Source organism: Marmota monax, unplaced genomic scaffold, assembly GCF_021218885.2.
Source record: "Marmota monax isolate L192 unplaced genomic scaffold, Marmota_monax_Labrador192_F-V1.1 WCK01_AAM20220418_F8-fsc00250, whole genome shotgun sequence".
Lineage (NCBI taxonomy): Eukaryota > Metazoa > Chordata > Mammalia > Rodentia > Sciuridae > Marmota > Marmota monax.
This window is the reverse complement of record NW_026693876.1, coordinates 2,081,746-2,104,518: the sequence shown is the minus strand read 5'-3', so window position 1 is coordinate 2,104,518 and position 22,773 is coordinate 2,081,746. Positions and strand designations below refer to the sequence as shown.

The following is a 22,773-nucleotide window of genomic DNA, read 5'->3' as shown; positions in this document are numbered from 1 at the left end:
TCTCTTGAGCAGCTATTCCAAGACAGATGCTGTTTAGGAAGTGAGAGTGTCAGCATCGTGATTTATCAACAAGTATTTAGGTAATTCAGTTTAATGGTGGAGCACGAGGGTGAGAACTAAGATTTCCTGATTGTTAATGTTTGGGTTCCACTAATTTGATTTTGTTCCTCCTTTACATCACACGTTCTATTAACTGCTGCGAGACACACATCTTTGCACCATCAATAATGCTGTAGAAACTGGGCCACCTTCTTTGCATTTTACACCTACATCTCATTATCTTTTAATTAAGTTCTTGGACATGCAAGTAGAGAGGGAAAACAATGGATTATTAATGCTTCTGCGGAGATATGAATGAAATGTACATGTAATGAATATAACTTATTTTTAAGTCTTTTTCTGCAGTATGATATTATGTTGGTTAACAGTTTCCAGACTGTAGCTGAACAGATTTTAATTAAAAATTACAGCTCACCCTACCCCCCATGTAATACCGGATACAATTTAAACGCTAAATGGACAAAAACCCTAAAATTGTTCAACAGCACCCCCTAGCATACATAATTTTAGGCTGTCAGACTAGGAAGCAAATTCTAGTTGTCTTTTTCTAGAAAGTGTGTGTTTTCTATATGTCCGGTTGCATGGCACATTCTTGGGATTACTTCTGAACTAAATGGCTGAAGGTAACCGTGAACAGAGGGTGCATCATATAGCCAAATCATATTTCGTAAAAATATTTTCAGAATGATTTTACTTAACTCTGTCCATAGATTTATTTGACTATGTCCAGTTATTATTATTATTATTATATTTTTATACTCTGTCCATTGCCTTTGCTTTGTTTGCACAGCTTAAGGAGGATTTTATGGTTTTGGAGTAGTCATCTAGGAAAGAAAAGAAACAGAGGAGAGGGAAATTCCTAAGGTAGATTGGGGAAATCCTCAATGTGGACACAGCATTTATAACTGTCGTTGGTGAGTGTCCAAGACACAGTCTCTGGGCCTTGTATTCTTGGGCAGGCTCTTTAACCACTCTGTGGTTCAGTTTTTTCCCCTGTAAAATGGGGTCATAGTAATGGTGGCTGCCATCTGGAGCTATTGCAGTTAATGCACACAGGGAATGTCCAGTTATCTTTACTATTATTGTACCAGGGACACTTAGATATGGTCATCTACAGCTTGGGTTCTAACATCAGAAAGACCTGAATTCAAACCCTCTGAGAGACTTCAGGCATGTTTCTGAAACTCAGTTTTCTCCTCTTAAAATGGTGATAATAAAAACTACTACATACAGTTGGAGAATTAAAAAATGTATACACACACACACATACACACAAAGTGCCTAGGATGAGGTGAAACAGGCCACACATGGCAGATGAGCTATGCAGAATAATAATAATAATCCTTTGGGACTAAAGAGTACAGGAGACAGCAATATCAACATTCTGTAAGCTGGAAAACAGGATAGAACCTGACTTAGCAAACTCAGGAAAGCCAGTTACACTGTACAGCCAACAGAAGGCTTAGAAATTGGAGGACACAGCACCAGGTGCCATTGGAAATAGAGAAGAAGAAGGACCTAAAAACAAAGAGTATCAATTGGACGTCTGTTTAAAAAGCAGGTTCCCAGGATGTAGTCCCCATTCTTTTTTTAATATTTCTTTAGTTACACATGGACACAATATCTTTATTTTTTTAAATGTATTTTTATGTGGTGCTGAGGATCAAACCCAGGGTCTCAAACGAGCAAGGCGAGTGCTCTACTGCTGAGCCACAACCCCAGCCCTGTCGTCCCCATTCTTACAGCCAGGCGCTATTAAATAGGGCAAGGAAACCAAACTGAAGTCAGATTTTAAGTGGAAATCTACATTCTGAATGCCAAGGCTATCTGTCGTCTTCCCCACTGGACCTGCAGGAGTAGATTCTTCTGGTAGGAGGTGAGATGTGCCTTCTCTCTTCTGTTTACGAGCCCAAGGTAAATCGCCCCAAGCACACTGCCCTTGGAACTTACAGAACTAACTCCCAGCACTGAAGCCATGATCCACATTCCCACCTGAGTACACACAGCTGCCAGTCAGCTGTCCCCGGCTCCACAAGTAACTGGGAGCAGAGAGCCAGGGGTCCAGGACTCCTGAAGTTGGACTGGGAGACCTGTACAATGAGGCACATAGGACCTGACTGTCGTACTGGCTTCCTAAAGGAGGTTTATTTTTGTTTGGGTATTCACTGGTTGCTTCTTCCTCTCAAGTTCCAAGCACACCCCTGGGTATCTCCTGAGTGGTGTCTAGCACGTAGCGCACGCTCAGTCATGCAGCCCCAGCGGCTCAGAGTGAGTCACCTTCAGAGTGTTTCACCCTCTTCCCACAGGGCACGCCATCCACTAGCCCATAACTCCTACCTACAGAAGTTCCTCAGGAGAGAGGGAGGAGCCCTCAATAAAGAGCAGGCTGTTGGGCTGGGTGTGATTGAACACTTGCCTGGAGTGTGTCTAGTCCTGAGTTCTAATCCCAGCGACTCGGGTGGCTGAGGGAGGAGGATCATAAGTTCAAAGCCAGGAGGCCCTAAGCAACTCAGTGAGACCCTGTCTCTAAATAAAATACCAAAAAAGGGCTGAGGATGTGGCTCAGTGGTTAAGCGCCCCTGGGTTCAATCCCCAGTACCTAAAATAAAAAAGTCCTGAGTTCTATCCCCAGCACAGCAAAACAAACAAACAAACAAACGCACAACAACAACAAACCAGTAATGACCTTCAAATCCTTTAGTCTGTCCAGACATTAATTACCACTGATGTAGAAAGGACCACCCTACACCATCTTTAAAAGGTGTCTTGCTCCCAAACCTTACAACATTGAGACAAAAAAATATTTCAGGGGAAGACTCTGAGGTTGACCTTGTTACTTTTCAGAACTATAAGTATACCAGTACTTATTATATTAAAGGAACAGGATAATACATTGTGTAGAAAAATAATAATATCTGAGAATTACTGATTACCCATCATATTCCAGGGACTTGTATTATCTTATTTAATCTCATTGTATGGAATAATAATGCTTAGGAGAGAAATTCTGTTGTCTCTGTTTTGTAGATTAAGAAATTGAGGGGCTGGGGTTATGACTCAGTGGTAGAGTGCTTAGCATGTATGAGGCACTGGGTTCAATCCTCAGCACCATATTTAAAAAATAAACAAATAAAATAAAAATATTAAAGCAAACAAACAAACAAAAAAAGAAATCGGCATCCCTGTAATTTCAACTGTTTGGGAGGCTGAGGTAGGAGGATGGCAATTTTGAGGCCAGACTAGGCAGCTTCGCAAGACCCATCTCAAAATAAAAAAGGACTGGAGATGTAGCTCAGTGTTAAGAGCGTTCACTTAACATGCATGAGGCTCTGAGAATTTATTTTACTTAAAAATTCATCAACAGTCAATGGCAGAGTCTACGTTTTGATGATCTGGCCCCCTCCAGAGCCCTGGTTTTCTAGACTCTGCCATGAACCTCTCTTCTGAACTCTGGTCCTTCCCCAGTCAGGTCATTAGGCTCTTACTGATTCCTCCAGCTGCTTTTGGCCTCTAGTCTGACTTTAATCTCTCTCCCTAGAAAATTCTGTGGGCCTTCTCCCTGTCGGGTAGATTAGCATTGGAGTCATAAACCAAGTGCCATATTTCCCTCGCAAAGTTTGTTTGCTCTGAGTTCTCCAAGTCCACAAGCGGCTCAAAGGATCTGCGGATGAGACCCCGCGTTGTTCAAGTGCTGCTCATCACACCTTTATAGCGCCATCCTTTCTCCAGTACAGCCAGGTCCACACGCCGCTGTTGGCCAGTGGATTGTGTGGCACACGAGTTGTTCTATGAGATTAAGGACTGTGTGAACATAAGTAAATGTTTTAACAGATCTAGGAATAATGAATCTGTTTTCTCTTTAATGTGGATTTTGAAATACATAAAAATAAGGACAGAACATTTAATAGACTTGATGAAACAAATGGGAAAATAATTTTAAATGTTAGGAGAGACTGGAGCTGAGAACTCCCAACCCTTGTGCATTTTTTTTAAATTGAGGGAAAATAATATACCTAACATAAGGTTTGCCATTTTGACCATGGGGGGGGGGTGTGCAGTGCAGTGGCATTAAGTGCATTTACCTTGTTGCAAAACCACCACTGCCATCTAATTCCAGAACTTTCTCATCTTGCATAACTGAAGCTCTATGTCCATGAATCACGTATCCCATTCATCCCTCCCCCACCCCCTGGCCACACCCATTCTATTTGCCATGACTGACTGCTCTAGGTTGCTGTGGGTTTTGCAAAAAGATTTTACATGATATGATCAATATTACAAATGAGTTACAGGTGACTTTTATTGCCATTATGACCCAAAAGACTTAGAGTGAAAACATTGCAAAGATACGTGGAGTGAAATGGTGCATGTTAAGCATTTTTTTCTCTCTCTTTGAAATTACTTAAGACATATTGGGAAAAAAAAATACCCTGAGGTTGTTATAAGTAAATTTAAAAGCAATGAGACCCGTGTACCTAGATGAATGTTCTTTTTTTTTCTTGTTGTTCTCCAGATTCTTTCTTTTATAATTGGTGCATTATAATTATGCTATTTAATGGTTAGACTCATCCCTTTTTTTTTTTGGTACCCAGAATTGAACTCAGGGGCACTCGACCACTGAGCCACATCCCCAGCCCTTTTTTGTATTTTATTTAGAGACAGGGTTTCACTGAGTTGCTTAGTGTCTCATTTTTGCCGAGGCTAGCTTTGAACTTGAGATCCTCCTGCCTCAGCCTCCCAAACCACTGGGATTACAGGCGTGTGCCACCACCTGCGGCAAGACTCGTTCCATTTTTATACTGCACATAACAATTTCGTCACTCTCATTCTGACGCTCTTGCTTGCTGCCTTCTCTCATGGGATCACAATGACAGTCACAACTGTAATAAAAGTGCCATCCCTTCTTCCCCTTGAAATTCTCCAAACCCTTTGCCCATTTCCCAGGTTCATTTTCTGAGGTCCTCCCGCCCTGTCCATGTCCAGCTTCATCTTGAGTGGAGCTAATGTTGCTGAAAAGCATAGCACAGAAGTGAAGGAGGGCGAAGGTTCCTTTACTCATTCCTCAAACACTGCCTCTGCTACCTAAGACAAAGATACTCTCGCTGCCTGTAAAGGGCTTGCGTTGTATGAGGCTGCTGCATTTGGAACAGCCCATCATAAGAGACGGGTGTGTAAACTGAGTGACAGGCCTCTGTCAGGAACATGGAGGGAGAAAGGGTTCCGCCCCATGTTCCTTCCTGATGTTTTCCTCTCGCTTTTCTTCGTAACCTGGTGATGAGCACAGGCTATTTTCCCTGTTCACGTAGACTCTGGAAGATTCGGTTGTTCAGGTGATTGAGAAACAACAGAGCAGGCAGTGGTTCCTAATTAGGATGCGGTTGCAGCATCAAATAAATGGCCACTTCTTTCATTTCTTTTCTCAGTGGAAGGGTGCGGCTTTTCTAGAGCATGGTGGAAAGTTCTTGTGCACACAGTTGAGTTCTGTGACTTGCCTCGTTTTGTCAGAGACTTCATTTTCTCTTCTTTGGAAGGTTAAACAGGAGAACACTACTTCACCTCCAAAGGACAGTGCTCTCCTTTCAAAGAAAATCACCAGAATGGACTATTAAATAAAATAAAATTTTGTACAAGACATGAAACTAGAAACTGGTCCTGACCAGGTGGTACTTTTTTTTTTTTTTTTAGCTCACATAACAGTGAGCTAAGGGTGGAAAAGGACCTCACTGTTATTGGCTCAGGAGGACGTCACTGTGCTATAGAGAGGACCAGGGCACGACCACATGTCGTAAGGCCGAGCACAAGTAACCAAGAATGGAGGGCTCTTTAACCCGGTCTTTAAAAAGCAGCATAATAACTATGCAGTGTCACCCATCCAAAACATTCCCTGGGATTATAGTTGACCATGTATAGAGGATATCTATTTGAAAGGAAAACTGCCACCTAATTAAGTAAAGCCATTCTATCCTAGTCAGTGTAAAACAAGGAATTAGGCAGTCATAACAAACAAATCTTATATTTAAATGAGATTTAGATATACAGTGCTGGTGAGGGATGGGGGAACCTCTGGTTTATATTTCCAATTTGCCAATTTCCTTAGTGTAAGTTCTTCGGCTGATTTTAAACTGTTACCAGCTGACTTAGAACATTCCTAAATATTTAACAATTGGCTCTCACTAGTAAGAATCAGCTCTAGCACAACACTGGATATATGTTTTATTTGGTCAGCATAAATAATCCTTTAGAAAATTTGACTTTGAATGTCTCTAGAGAGAGCTGCTCTTAGCAGCTGTACTTGGTCCCCATACCCCCTGTTTTTGACCTAGGGCACTCATCTCCTTATGTTGTCTGACCTTGACTTCTTTGGGGTTGAAAGGAGCAGTGACCTTTCCAGGGTTGGGGCCTATGTCCTTAAAATTGGGTGTCCCATCCAGAGACTGATTTCAACTTTAGATTTTAGAACATGAGCAGGGACTTGGAAAATGTCCCCCTCCTCTTCCTACATTGAAAGAGATGCAAAACCCAGAGATCCTATCCCCTTTTGGCCCCAAAACTCTCACTTTGGGCACACTGCATAAGTGGTCACCTCCTGGTTTCAGCTGAAGGATTTTGTAGTTAAGCTTGCCAAAACACGCTGCAGAGGATTTCTTTGGAAAAACAGGAAATCATCTTATATTCAGACCTAGGTGGCCCCATTATTCACGCAGTTTATTTATTTATTTTTGCCTTTTACTCCAGGAGGAAAAGAGCTTTTGCTGCAGGTGAGGGTCAAGGGGTGAGGGAACAAGCAAACCAACTCTGAAAACTAATTTTCCTGGTAGGACCCAGAAGGAGCGGAAGAAGAGAGGAAATGAGATGAAAGATCCAGAACCCGTTTTACACAAGGTAGACTCAGGAAACTCAGGCTCATTATCCCAGCAGAGAAACCCTAATTGTAAAGAACCTCAGAGAGGAGAGAAATGGGAGCAGCGGTGACATGGATCATTTGTTCTGATCTTTTCTCAAGTGACAGGCCACCGTGTCAGGCTGCAGTGTGTCCCCCATGGACCAAATTGGGGGGCACATGTATAGGAGAGCTTTTCTAGAAGGTTTAGAAACTCCTGGCTAAACACACCCCCTTTGAAAGGATGTCAGGATTGATTCTGTTTGCAAAGTTTATAATGAAGTTATTTCTAGCAGCACATTTCTCTAAAAGGAGAGAGAGAGAGAAAAAAAAAAGAGTGGTGTTCACAGTTTATTGCCTGAACATATTTCCATTTTAAAGAGTTTTTCAACCCCCAAATCCAGCCACAGCCGGTCTGTACTTGGGAGACTTGGGCTAAGAGGCCATTAATAATGAAACATGCCAAATTTGCTTACTGGCTGTCAAGACTGTGTATAGAAATCTAGCAGCTGACTGTGTCCACACTGTAAATTAGTTATAGCACAACAGAACTGATGTTTGTATTAGCTGAAAAGCCAGGCGGGGAGGGACCATTAAAACACCGACTCCCCCTCCTTTACTCTGATAGGAAGCAGACAGCTGAATTTAAAATTAACCAGGACTTACCACAAAAGGGCGGCAAGAGGGCACCCCCCATACATATGTACCATTTGTACCTTTCTATATATCAATTTTAAATAAATTAAATTTTAAAAGTGCTGGAAAAAGAAATAATTTTTTTTTACCAGTTCAAAACTTAAACCCATTACGTGAGAAAAATAAAAATAAATAAGCATACTTAAAAAGTCATAATACATACAGAGATTATATATCTTATATAAATTCACATGTACTAATAGAAAAAAAATTGTACTAGAGAGAGGTCATGGGCAGGTGAATGAAAGATGGGGAGACTGTTGCTTCCTTCCCAGCCAGTGCCCACTCTCTGGTGGGGACCCTCCACTCACCACCATGACAGTGGCGGGCCCCTGACTGCCCAGCTGACCAGTGTTTCCCTAGGGTTCTTGTCTCTGGGGCTAACAGGAAAGACTGTCTTGCCTATCGGGTGGCAGAGTTGGAAGGATTGATCTAGAGCTTCCAGGGGGCTCATGAAACCTGTGAAACCAGGAATCTAAGCAAAGATGAGCGAGGGGGAGAGGGGTCACTGCCTGACTACCTGGGCCTGTCAGGCAGGCTCAGAGACCCCTCCCTGTTAGGTGAGTCAATAAATCCCTCTTCTGCTTGAGGTCGATCAAATTGAGTTTCTGGCTCTTTTCATCTAGAGAGTCCTAACAGACACAGATGGAGTTCTCAAAGCACTCTGAGCTCACTTCCCACCCGCTCCTGTCTCCTCATCAGCACTTCCCTTGAGAGTCCTCTCTGGTCTTTATTACCAACCACCTTCGGGTTCACCCCACACAGCCACAGTCTATCCAAATGCCCAGCTAAAAAGCCTGCCCTTGTTTCCTCACCAGGATTGTTGCAACCGACTCGCTCCCGCTGTGCAGAGTGATCTTTCTAGAACTCAGATCAGTCAGGTCCCCTGACTTCTCTACCTAAAAACCTTCAGAGGCTCTCCCTTACTCCTAGAATAAAATCCAGAAGACTTAATTTGCCTTGTGGAGCCCAGGGGCTGTGGCGAAGGCTCAGAGCTCGGCTTCATCCCATCTTCCTTTGTGCCCTGGACTCTGCACCCAGCTCTGAGCCCAGGTGGCTTGTCTTTGTTTCATACTCCACGCCCCTCGGGTATCCAAGCTGTCAGACCAGTGTCCCCTCTGTCTCCACTGCTTTGCTGTGACAGTGTCCCCAACCCAATGCATATGTGACTCAGCTCTCACCTGTCCCACTCCTGCAGAAATCTATTTCTTCTAATTTATTCTGTTTGGGCCATCCAAGTGTAGGTCTTGAAGCTTGAGTTTTATTCACCTTAAAAAAAAGAAGAAGAAGAAAGAAAGAAAGAAAAATCACCTCTGCATCAATAGAGTCACTGTTCTTTTTCTTGCCCAGAAAACTCCTTTACTTAGAATGTGTACTATTACCTTCCCTTACTCCCCCGCATACATTCTCTTGACCTCAAATTTTATCAACTTTTTTTTTTGTACTGTGGATTAAACCCAGGGGCACCTACCACTGAGCTACATCCCCAGCCCTGTTTATTTTTTTTCTTTTGAGACAGGGTCTCCCTAAGTTACTGAGCCTAGCCTTGAACTCCTGAAATCCTTGAAATCCTCCTGCCTCAGCCTCCCAAGTCACTGGAATTACAGGTGTGCCCCACCACGCTCCACACCAGTTCTTATCATTGTTGAACCATTTGGATTTTGTTTCTCTGGCACTTACAGTTGCTCCATGAGGACAGGGATCTCATTTGTCTTTTCCCTGTTGTCCCTCACAGCCAAGCAAGGTGCCTAGTGTGTGACAGGCACTCACTGATTCTCTCCACAGCTCCCTCTTCTCCATTCCCAGAGCGGCTCTTTTATTAATATTAATATGAGTGGTCTTCTGTTGTGCATGTTTTACATAATACACAGCCCACGGAAGCAGGTACTGCTTTTATCCCCACTTCATAGCCGAAGGCACTGGAGCACAGCAGTCAGGTAAGGTGCTCAAGGTCGTTCAAGTAGAGCCGTAAGGAGGTCTGACTCCAGAGCCCATTCTCTATCTACTCAGAGGATCTCTCCAGACTCACTGGCATTGCTTCCTGGTGGCTTTCTGCGTCCATCTTTGAAACACAGTTCTGACGTTTTGTCAAAAGCTTCATAAACCCCCTCAGTGGCTTCTCCTTGTTTCAGAAGGAAATCCAAATTCTTGAGTCTAAGCTGCTTGGCGGCCCAGCCCTCTACTCATCTCCATCCTCCCCTGCACCCCTGCAATCCCAGACTCTAGGTGGTCCTCAGTCCAGGACACACTCTCTCCTTTCCCTAAAGTGTCCCCATTCATCCCCAAGACCCAACCTGCCTGGTTACTCCTACAAGAAGTTTCCCTCCTTCCCAGAGTTGTTCCTAGTGCTTCCGCCATATCTAACTCTCTCCTTTTAAAACATCTGTTTGCTTTTTTATTTGTTCTTAGTGGGTGAGGATTGTATCTCTGACCTCCCAGCACTTTCTGGCACCTAAATACCATTAAATAATGCTTTAGTGAAGAATGGACCCCTTAATTTCTCCAGTATGGTTTTCCACTAGTACTTAGTAATATGCTTTTGATTGTAAGCCATGGACCTGGTTTCAATATTGATTTGGACGGAGAGAAGGGAGTGTCGCAGGTGGGATAGGCTGAGTAACGATTATCCCTCCCCAAAGATGTTCATGTCATAATGCTCAAAGTCTGTGAATGGGTTACCTTGCATGACAAAAGGAACTTTGCAGATGTGACTAATTAAGGATCTTGAAACAGGGAGGGCTCCCTGAATTCTTCAGGTGGACCCAATATAATCACAGAATTCTTTTAAGAGGGAGGCAGAAGGATCACAGTTAGAAAAAAAAAAAGATATAAAGTTGGGAGCAGAGGTCTGAAGGAGAAATGCCAAGATGGGAGATGGAGGAACATGAGGATGAAGAAGCAAACCTTGTGCCAAGATATGCAGCTTCTAGAAGCTGAAAAAGAAGGAGATATTCTCTCCTGGAGCATCCAGAGAGAAGACAGTTCTTCAAAGCAGTTTTAGACTTCTTACACTTCTTTCTGTGTCTGAGCCGTCATTTTGTGGCCATTTGTTAAGTTGCTGTAAGCAAAGAATACAGACTTTGTCAACTTGGAACATGATGCTGCTGTAATAAGTACCTAAAAAATGTGATGAAGGCTTTGGTTTGTAAAGTGATTCGAGATTTGAAAATTTTTGAGGAAAATGATTTTTAAAAAAAGCTTAAATTGCTTTGAACAGACGCTGACAACTCTGCTGGCAAGGGCTCAGAGAAAAGTGATGAGCATGTTAGATAAAATTCATATCTATTTGTCACAGACAGACTGTTGGTGGACATGTGGACCTAAGGCTGGTCACCATGTAATACCTTGCAGTCCCAGTGACTTGGGAGTGAGGCAGGAGGATGGCAGGTTGGAGGCCAGGCTAAGCAACTTAGTGTGACCTATCTCAAAAAATATAAAGGACTGGAGATGGAACTTAGTGGTAGAAAAAGAAATATGGAGGTGAAAGGCAGCATTCCCAAGAGATCTACAGGAATTGAGGAGTATATTGTTGGAAGGTGGGGAAGAGGTGATCCTTGTGATACAGAAGCAAAGGGCTGAGCTGAACCTCTTCTCTGCTATATGGAAAGCAGAACTTGTAAGCAATGAACTTGAATCTTTGGCTGAGATTCCCAGCAAAACATTCGAGTCCCAGCCTGACTACTTCTTGCTGCTTATAGTAAAATCTGAGAGGAAAGAGATAAATTGAGGAAACAACTATTATGTAAAAAGGGACCATCACTCTATGGTTTGGGAACTTCTTGTTCTATCCACATTGCAGAAGACACTAAGAACTAGGAGACTATTAGGAAAGTGTACTCTGGAGAGAAGGCCAAGGGTGTGGCTGGATAACCCTTTGCTAATTCCTGGGAAGGATCGAAAGGTCAACGTGTTTAGTCACACAGATGGCTCTCTGAATAGATTAGGCATGTGATTTATGAATTTACTCAGGCATCTCAGTAAAAGCCAAGAATAGGGATGGGTTGGTTATCCAGGAAAATATGTAGAGGAACCTTTTGTCTAGTGGGAGTGAATTCCCGTGATAAATGCAGAAGACCCAGGAATTTTTTTTTTTTGTACTGGTGATTGAACCTAGGGGGAGAACTTAACCACTGAGCCACATCCCCAGCTCTTTTTATTTTTTAATTTTGTGACAGAGTCTTGATAAGTTGCTGAGGATGGCTTTGAACTTGCAATTCTCCTGCCTTAGCCCCCTGAGTCACTGGGATTACAGGCCTGCACCTCCACACCTGGCCAAGCTCATGGATTCTTGGGAATGTTAGACCACCAGAAAATGCCCTTTTGACTGAAGGGAACCGAAAGGATTATATGAAAGAAAATTGTCTTATTCCAAAATTCTACAGGCAGGAAACAAACTGATAAAACTACTCAGCTGCAAACATGTGCTACCCTTCAGGAAGAAAGAGTGACTACAGAGACAAGAGTTGCAGACCCAGAAGGCAGAGTCCCAAGCCACAGAGAATTATTCCCAGACCTTGAAGCCTATTGGAGTTTGCCCAGTTAGATTTTGGAATTGTTTGGATTGGTGATCCCTTGTTTTTTTTTCCCCCTTTTTCTTCTCTTTTGAATGAGAATACTTATAGCTGTCATTTTATGCATATCCACCATTGTATTTTGGAAGCAGATAACTTGCTATCTAGTTCCACCGGTTCATAGATGGAGAGGAATTCTGCTGTAAGGTGGATTGTAGCCAGAGCTTCAGCCAATTGAATTTAGATGACGTGGATAATGAGACTTACAACTTTGGAGCTGATGGAACTTGGGTGGATTTGAATCTTAAGTAGATGCCATAATGGGTTGAGAATTTGAGAGATCTTGGGATGGGTAAATATATTTTGCATGTGGAATGAGTGTAGCTCTCTGGGAAACAGAGGGCACACTGTGATGAGAAGCACAGTAACATCTCCAAAGATGGCCACATCCAAATCCATGGAACCCATAGATACAGTTCTTGACGTGGTAAAAGGGATGTTGCAGAACTGATTAAATGAAAAATCTTAATATTATCTTGAATTATGTGGACAGACCCAGTATAGCCACAAGGGTCCTTATAAGAAGGATCCTCTTATAAGTATCAGAGTTAGAGAAAGAAGACTGATACAGAGGTTGGAAAAGAGAAAAGTGCTACACTCTGGTTTTGAAGATAGAGAAGAGGACCATGAGAAAATAGGTGGTATCTAGAAGCTAGGAAAGTCAAGGAAACAGATTGTCTCCTAGAGCCTCCATGAAGTTTTATAGTCCTGTGGACCAATTTTTGATCTGACTTCCAGAAGTGTGAGATAATAAATGTGTGTTGTTTTAAGCCACTAAATTTGTGTTAATTTATTACTGCAGCAATAGGAAACTAATACATCAGATTCAGTTTGGGGGTTAAAGATAGTTGTGGGTATGTCCAGACAGATGAGGAGGGCTGGATTCTGAGTTTAAACTTTGCCTGGCTTATGCAACGTGGCGAATGCAAGAAGAAAGATCATGCCTTTATGAAAAACTGGATTGTTTAATTTTATTTTTAGCTTTGACATTTTGCAGTTTCTCCGTGTAGTGAGAAAAACCTAAGATTTTGGTTTATCATGGGAAATATTTAGCAATTCTATACAAATGGTAGCTTTTTATTTGTTAAAATATTTAATGCATGTAGATGATACATTTTTTGTCCTACTATTTTGTGAACTTCAATCAAATATACTTTTTTTTTCTTCTAGCTCTGTTTTTACTCACTACAGAAGTCTAGTTTTACAGCATGATAATTCTGTGCTCCTCATATCTTAAATGCAATCTTCTAGGCACCAGGAGGCAGGCATAGTTGACAGTTGAATTCTTAAGACCATTGCTCTTGTTACTATGGAATATGGTGAATGTGATTTCCATTCTCAAATATTTGTGCTTTTTGCATGGTTGGAAAAGAAAAATGAGAAGTGGAGAAACTAAGGTGTGTGTGTGTGTGTGTGTGTGTGTGTGTGTGGTCTTTTGGAGTATAAACTATAGATTTTGTTGTGTCCAGGTTGCATTTAGCATAATTCACTAATGCTAACCACAAAGGTCAGCTAACTAAGTAGTTTTAGCCTATTTTGAATTCTAACCCCCAAATGGCATTTTGTCTCAGTTTAAACCTTCAGTAAAGGTTTTCTTTCATATTCCTAATGAAGCACATATGTGTCGATATAAATGAGATACTTGGCAGAGTTGGACATCAGACCACACAGAAGGAAGAGCTCTATGTTCACTATTAGGTAGTTCTGGCATCATAATTTTTTTTTTAAATTAGGATGATGGTGGCTATTAGGGATGTATGTTAATATTCTAGCTCTCCTGTCAAATACATAGTAAGATTGTGTTTTCCCCATTCTTGAATTTAGTAATCCTGTGACATACTTGGGTCAAGTCAATACGAGCATGTAACCTTTGCTCAACTTCAGCCATAGTGACCTTGAAAGCACATGTTAACATGGGGCCTGAGTGCTCTGGGACTGGGATAAGCAGGGCTCCTGCATCCTTCATTAGACCTGGATGGTGAATGTGCTCCCTTGAACTCCTGACACTGGGAGCAGCTTTTCTGCTCCAGTGTCAGGATTCTGGGGAATCTCCCTTATCCTTACTAATAGAAGCCTCTTGAGCAAAATTTGAATATGATTCCTCCAAATTCACTGATTTTCTTCATGTGTGTGATATTTCTTTGAGAAACTTCAAGAGACAGCATTTTTTCAAAATATCCTTAACTTAAAATTCCCAGCAGAACATGATTGCTTATTTCTATTAATTAGTGACATCATGACTTAATGACTTTGTTCTAAATTTGTTGGTATGCAATTAAATCTGTTCTGAGCAGTTTCTTAACACCTCCATTTAGTTTCTGAAGATTCTTTTAAATTTTTTCCAGTCTACTTTGAGAAACAACTATGTGAAAAACACTGATTTGCCTCACTTTATATTGTTTGATATAAAATGAGATGCACAGCATGATATAAAACACTCTTTCATTTTATAGAAAAAAAAGATTTCCAAAAAGCTCAGATTTTTCATCGTGATTAAATAATTCTAACAAAATTCTAATAATTCTAATAGTCTTCATGGGCAAGTAATTATGAAGTGTTGACTTCACTTAATGGTAATGGCCCACGGTACATCTGGAGGCTGGGGACCTAGGTCAGTGGTAAAGCCCTTGCCTCGCATGCACTAGGCCCTGGGTTGGATCCCTAGCACCACTTTTATTCTATGGCTGCATCTGGTGGCTTGGGCATTTCCATTTGCAAACATCCAGTGATTCTGGTGGAGTGAGGGCAGCTCACATAATCACCAGCTTTTGGAAAGACAGAATTTAAAGTTCTTTGCACTTGAAAGCGACCACATCCAATCTCATCTTACTAGCACTTGAAAAATCACATGCACAATGTCAAATGAGATTGTTTTCCTTGTGATTACATCCTAGGGGTTTCTCCGTAAAAGCTGAAAGGATTATTTATTTTATATCCAAATGTGTTCCTGTTTTTAAAATGTGTGTATATACTCCCAAATCTCCTGATTATGGTTACCATAGTATTTACTTTATCTAGTTTTCATGTACTTTCTGAAATGCAGTGGTTCAAATACACACACACACACACACACACACACGAGTCATGTGTAGGGCAAACCCTTTGAGAGTTTCCGTTTCATGCCTTTGTGTCCTTTCTCTGCGTGTAGATCTTATTAGCAGTCCCAGGAGCTGTTATTTGTTCTTCAACCCCGACGACTTTTCTGACCCCGGGGATTCTGTGTCAGACGGAACTTCCTACCGTTGGGCCCAGGAGGAGAACATGAGATTTCCCCACCAGGCTTCCAACTCAAGACCAACTAGAAAAGGGAACCTGGCTGAGCTCCTGCTCCTCAGTCCTCTCACCCTGAGACGAAAGAGGCCAAGAAGTGAGAGGAGAGAAGTTGCATCCCTCCCAAACAGAGAAGCTGCTCTCTGCCAGCATCCTACCATGGCATTGCCTCCTTGAGAATTGAGGAGGAGAGGTTGGCGGGATGTCTCAGGAAGCGAAGCCATGGACGCCTTCTGGTAGGCTCCCTTTCCCACGGTGGCTTTCAGCAGCAGCATAAACACAGTCAGTCTGTCTTCGGCATCGCAGAAACTACGTCGGGAGTAATAAGTTTACTCTGACATGACAAGTGTACTCTGTTCACAAAGAAATGAAATGATTCCAAGCAAAGGAACAATGTGTTCAGTTTGCTGTTTCAATAAGCCCATCATTAACTGATTGTAGGGTGCCAACAATTTTGAAAAATAGATGCTTTTTCCAACTGTCAGAGCCCCGTAAGTGTGAAAATCCAAGGGGTTGCTGCTTTAGCAAGCCTCCTGTTGACCTGAGGCAACTCTGTGGAACCCCAGGGCTCAGTTTGAAAACTGCTCTGCAGACCAGCAAATGGGGAAATCCGAAATGCAATAGAAGTTCTCGAACGTTTTAAAGGATCACCTAGGGCTCTTGTTTAAATTGCGGGTTCCTGGGCCTCAGTCACAGAGACCCATGCTCAGGGTGCCTGGAGGGAGGCCTGAGAATGTGCATTTTTATCAGCCTTCCAGATGGTTCTGACACAAGTGTGGGTGGACCATGAAAAATAACCTGCCCTTTTCGCCGGCTTCATCTTAGTCCCTGTGGTTGCCGGTTTATTTTAGATAGAGTACTTAGTTTACAAAGGTCACATACCATCAAAACCGTTTTTGTCTTGCCAAGGGAAACAATATCTTAGTCACCTCTTCCATCTCCCAGTTGAATTCTCTTTTCCTATTCCTGGAGCAGCTCAGCTGTCACATGGCTCTCAGCCCCCTCCACTGGGTCTGCTCCATCTCAGCTGCTTCTAGGGGTGACCTCATGTCTCCACCGCTCCCACCAGTGACCTCCTTCTCCTTCTTCCTCCAGCCCTGCTGGCTTGCTGCTGCTTCTCCTTTTTAAAAATGTCTTATTTATATTTATTTTTGCACTACTGGGGATCCAACCCAGACACCTCCATGTGCTAAGCAGGTGAGCTACCACCAAGCTACATTCACAGCCTCGTTCTTTTTTTGTTTGTTTGTTTTTTAAAGTAGGCAGATGTCTCCAAACCTCCCTTTCCCCAACAAAACATTCCCAAAATAGAAGTTAAATGATGTTTATAATCAAATATTAAACTGACTTCTTTTCAGAAGTGCAGCCAGCCAGCAAATACACAAACACTCCCATGTAGTAAGGTGCCAGGTGTTTGAGATACACAGAAATATAAGAATGAGCCTTTGAGAAATCACATTTTACAACCAAAGCCTACACTAAGACCCCACTACATACCCAATGGCAATCATCAAAAAGACGACACCAAGTGCTAATGCAGGGGATGTAGAGAAGCTGGAATCATCACGCGTTGTTGGAGGGGTGAAATGCTGCAGCCCCTTTGGACAACAGTTTGCCAATATCTTAAATAGCGAAACATAAACTTACTATGGAATCCAGCATTTCTGCTCCTAGGAATCTGCTCGAGAGAAATGAAAACCTGTCTGCACAAAGACTTGCATGTGAATGTCTATAGCAGCATTATTCATAACAGCACAAACTGAAAATAGTCCAAATGACTGTCAAGTGATGGAAAGGAGAATAAAAGGTGGTATATTAGTACATTGGGATGTTATTTAGCAATTAAATGAAATACCAATCCAAGGTACAACAAACCTCAGAAATATTACGCTAGGGCTGGGGATGTAGCCCTGTGGCAGAGTGCTTGCCCAGCATCAAGGAGACCGAGTTCAATCCTCAGTAGTGAGAAAAAAATATATGCTAAGTGAAATGCCAGATGCAAAGGGCTACATATCATGGTTCCATTTATATGAATCTGGAAATGCAAATTCACTGCAATAGACAGCAAATCTATAGTTTGCCTGGATCTGCAGATAAGAACAGGGATTAACTGCAACTGGTTATGAGAAAGGCAGCTTCTGGGAATGATTGCTTTGAAACTAGATGGTAGAGAAGATCACACAGCTCTACATTTACCAGAGTTGTTTAATTGTACCATTATAAGGGGGAAATCCTATGGGAGATAAAATTTTACCCCAGTAAAGTTATTAAACTTTTTTAAAAGTAAGGTATACAGCATAATTAAATAATCAGGGTTTTTTTCCTATGCTAATAGAGACACACTATGGTCAAAGTGTGGTCTGCAAAAATTAATGGGAAATTCTACATGCTAATAAACATGAATGTTAGCATAGCATAGCAAATAAATATATGCAATTAAATTAATATGTATATTGACACATTTCAAAGCTGTAGAAAAAAAGAGGAGATGTGATTCATATGACTATTCAGATGCATCTGGCATTGAAATGTGTTGTAAATTAATGAGAATTTTATATATAATAAATGCCAGTAATTCAAATTGAAAAAAAAATTATATATATATAGTCTGCAGACCGTTGGGTTCCCTAAGGAGCTATTTGTCTTTTTTGTTGTGTGACATCTGTACTAGTGGTACAATAGCAGCAGTAGATAAACTGCTGGTATCTAAATTGAGGCAGTGGCATGAAACCTTGTTAGTATTTGCTATGATTTGATTGCGCTTTGCCTCCCAAAGATTCATGAGCTGGAGGCCTGGCCCTTAGTGTGGCATGTTGAGAGATAGTAGAACCTTTAAGAGGTGGGGCTCAGTATGAGGGAAGAGGTCATTAGGGTCATTAGGTTGCTGGGGCACTGACCTCTGAAGAGACTAATGCTGGTCTCAGGAAGTTATGTAACTATCTTGAGAGTGGGTTGTTATGAAGCATGCACACTTGGCTCCTTCTGTACAGAGCTATTTCCCTTTCTGTTTCTCAATCATGTTGTCTTGCAGCCGATGGGTCCTCACCAGAGGCAGAACAGATGGGCTGCCTGATCTTGGACTTTCAGCCTCAAACTAAACTAAATAAACCTCTTTTTAAAATACAATACTCAGCTTCAGGTATTTTGTTACAGCAATAGAAAACAGACAAATATAGTAGTCATTGTATTCACCACTACCATGGACTCATAGCAGAAAAATATAGACTATTTTCATTTCAGAATGGCCTTGATGAAACAGTACAAATTATTTAGTTTTATTAGTTTAGTAAATCTGGAGAGCTTGGACACATCTTTTTGATAGTCTTTGTGATAAAATGGGAAATACACAGAATGCATTTCCTCAACATACCAAGTAAGATGGTTATTATGAGGAAAGCACTTGTACAGTTGATTGAGTTGCCAGCTAAACTAGCAGTCCTTTTTTTTTAATAGATGTCATTACTACTTAAAAAAAAAAATCCTAAAAGATAAATCACTGATATTCAGACCTGGGGATTTGGCTAATCATTTTCTCAAAAATGAATGAAGAGAGCTTGTAAGTTTCAATTAAATAATTGACAGTCTTTGTTGCCAGTGATAAAAGTCAAATAGTAAACCCAAAACTAGAATTTGGGAAAATTTTTATATCCACCATCATGAGCTTGACAGTGGCAGTCAAGAATTTTCTGATAAGATGGACAGTGGTATCAATAAATGAAAAAAAAAATTCATATGGTGTAATGAAATGTGTCAAAATTTGAAGATTATAGGTAAAAAGGCTTTGATACTAAAAAGTTAGACAACCACTGGCTTGGTGGAGAACAGCTTGGACTCTGGAGCCAGAGGACTTAATTTCAAATCCCAATCCTTCTACTTAGCACTGGTTGCTCTCAGAGAAGTACTACACATCTCCAGGCCTTGGCTTGCTTATTTATAAACTGGGGACAACGATGGTACCTCTCTCAGAGGGGTATTGTAGGCATGGAAATGAGTTTATATATAAATATTTACGAACAATAAAGTAATACATGTAAATCATTTTGAATAGTACCCGACTTATAGTATGTGTTCAGTGTTACTGTTAGTTTTGGTGAATTAAAAATTAATACATTATGAATGCATAATAGAAATATTTTGTAATTGTGTGTGTATGTGTGTGTTTCAGCTGGGGCTTTGCCCCTCTGGTCCTGGGAGTACATACCTGTGAGTGACGCAGTGCTGAGGACAGGTGGTCCTCTCTCCTGACTGTCCATTGAGCCACTGTTGTCTGGGAAATTTTTTCTTTGCTTAACAACTACACAATAGGTATTCAAGGAAGATTTGATGAGGCAATGTAATTATAGTCTTTGCTTTTAATAAACTGAATAACAATAGACTACAATTGTATATCACTTAGATTCTTAGAGTTAAGAATACAAGTTTCCTTTCCTGTCACGGCAGTTTTGAAAATTTTGGTATCATCATTTAAGCTCACAGAGTTTGGGAGATGGGCTGTGGATGTAGCTCAGTGGTTGAGCACTTGTTTAGCATATGCCAGGCCCTGGATTTGGTCCTCAGTACCATGAAAAAATAAAAAGAGTTTGGAGATTGGGTGAATGGAGAAAAAGGATCAGGGTCTACCATCTCACACAGACCCATTTTCAGAATTGAACCTAAGAGGACAGACAGTTTAAAGGAGAAAATATACAACTTGGAAGGACATTTGTCCTCAGCCCTGCAGGGAGCTATTTTCATCTTTTTAAAGAGAAGTAAATTGTTTGTTGACAAAGTCGGTCAGTCTGCCATTATCTGCTGAGCACCTTCCATGAAGAGCCAGGCATCCCAGCCCCCTGTGGTGGGTAGAGAGGGACAGGCCCTGCCCTTCTAGAGCTAGTGCAATGATAGTTTTCCAGTTTCTTCCACCTGTTTTGTAAAAGACAAGATAGTTCATTACATCAGCAGCAGAGGAGGCAGTATATATTTCACACTTCATAAATGCTCCTGAAAACATCGTTAAGTTTAATGTAAGGTTGGGAAGATAGGAGACACGACAAGAGAATTATGGTAGTTTCTTTTCCTAGAAAAACATAAACAAAATTACCATATGTTTTAGAGAGCTGCACATAAGCTCATGTTTGATGATAAATAACAACCACAGCATAAAAGTCATTGGAACTTCATTGGCATAACTACCTTCAGATTGTCTTGGGAGAAATAGGAAGGTAAAAGAGTCCATTTGGGGACATCTGTTCTACTTGTCATCTCACGTCCCTCCACATGTGATGATGTGGAGCTGGACCACAGCAGTTTTTATTCCTCCCCATAGACGGGGTCTTAAATCATGGCCATATCTTGAGTTCCTTGAATATCTGTTGTCACCTGTTACCGAGGGTCAGAACAGTCTTTGCTTTTAGTTGGCAGGTTAAGCTTTGTAAGGAAATTTGAAGTACTTTGAACATTTCCCAACAGAAGAGCCATGTAGTCGAGGTAGTGTGCTTCCTGATACGTGGCACTTTACGATCTGAGAGCATCTCTCTGCCACGTGGCTGGTATACTGAGAATAAAGAAATCAGATAAGGTGAAAAGCCAAAGAAATGCTTCTTGAATACAGTCTAGAATTGCATTTTATTAATTCAGCTGAGTTCAATCCCACTACTTGTTGTGGGGTGAAAAGAGTCGTTATTTTTAGTTGTGTTCTTGGCCTTGTCACAGCTGGGGACTTGTGCAAAGTTGATGTCCCTGTAACTAGAGTTTGTCTTTCACAAATAAAACACACTGAAGTCCGTTCACCTGGCCAGTGACCCTGACTGCTGCTCCTCTTTTTGACGTGAGAACCTTCTGTTCTTTGACTCTCTGGCTATTAGAATTGAGGAGTTGAACACTAGCGGCACAGTGTTTTCTAAACAGTCATGGCTGTTATAAAGCTAATTCCTCCTTCTGGACAGTGTTTCCTGTTAAAATGTCTGGCAGGCTCCACCGTGTTGTGTGACATCTTTGCAAGGACTCTTGTCCTCGTGAAGGAACCAGCCGCGGTATAGAGTCCTGAACAGATCTAACTAACTTTCGGTGATGAAAATTCATGCTATGGTTTAATTGCGGATTCTGATCTTGTCTCGTATGTGTGTGTTTGTGTGTTTCAGGAAAAAAGTGCCAGCTCAAATGTAAGACTTAAAACTAACAAAGAGATTCCTGGATTAGTTCATCAACCCAGAGCAAAGTAAGTTCTAGTTCCGACTTTCCTTATATTGTTTTTAAAGCTGAAATTGTTTTCAGAGTGAGCTCCATTTTGCCTACCAGGTAATAAAGACTTATTATAAAGCTTTAGTAAAGCAGACAGTGTGGCCCCAAACAGAATAGAGAGTCCCCAAACACACAATTCTTGTGAAAGCTGACAGTTCCAGGCCAAGTTGAAGAAAAGAAAGAGAAATAGCTTCATGATTGTGGGACAGAGAAGAATTTTGAGTAAGACGCAAAAGGTGTCAATTTTAAGGAAAAATCAATGTACTACCCTGAAATTAAGAACTCCTACGTATCAAATCAAGAGAGACCACAAAATGGAGAAGACCATATAAATGACAATAACTGGGTTTCCAGAACATAGAAAAGAATTCTGCAAATGAATAAGGACAGAGACACTGTGGACCAACAGGCTTAAGACACCAACTGCCATTTGAAGGAAAAATGTGAATGGTTAATGTATATGAAAAAAAATGTTGCATCTTACCACCAGATTTGCAAGAATCAGACATACAGAAAGTTGACCAGGATGTGGAACAAGAGAAATTCTTAACCTCTGCTCATGGGAATATGAACTAGTGATTACTTTGGAAAACCATTTACATTGTCTAATAAAATTGAACCTTTACCCTTCACTCCCAGATGTATTGCCTCAAGAAACTCTTATAACATCCATGCCAGGAGACATATTTTGAAACATAGCATCATTGTTTACATGAGCTTTTGAGGATAAAACCAATGTCTATCAAAAACATAATGGGTAACAAAACTGTGACATATTTTTATGGTGGGTATATTCTACATTGGTGAGAATGAATGGCCCATCCCTACACATTGAGTCAGAGGAAACTCAAAAACAGAATGAAGCAATATATTGTATTTAAGTATAGATAAAACAATAAAGAATAGCAAGGGCATGAAAAGTCATTAAATTCAGAACAGTGGTTCCTTCTAATTGCTTATGTGTAGTGATTATGTGGTTTTTCTTTAATAATTATTTTTAAATGACCAAATAACAATAACATATTTTCTATGCGTTTTGTATTTCACAATTAAAAAGTTTAAAAAGGGCTGGAAATA

The 22,773-nt window shown here is 41.1% G+C and overlaps 1 protein-coding gene across 1 annotated transcript in view; it reads left to right on the top strand.

Moving 5' to 3' along the window:
• CUNH1orf21 (chromosome unknown C1orf21 homolog) overlaps window positions 1-22,773 on the top strand; it is a 96,354-nt gene that overhangs the window by 41,785 nt on the left and 31,796 nt on the right. The window contains exon 2 of the mRNA XM_046462682.2: window positions 21,597-21,673. Coding sequence (XP_046318638.1) covers window positions 21,597-21,673 — 77 coding nt within the window. The remainder of the gene's footprint in view (window positions 1-21,596; window positions 21,674-22,773) is intronic.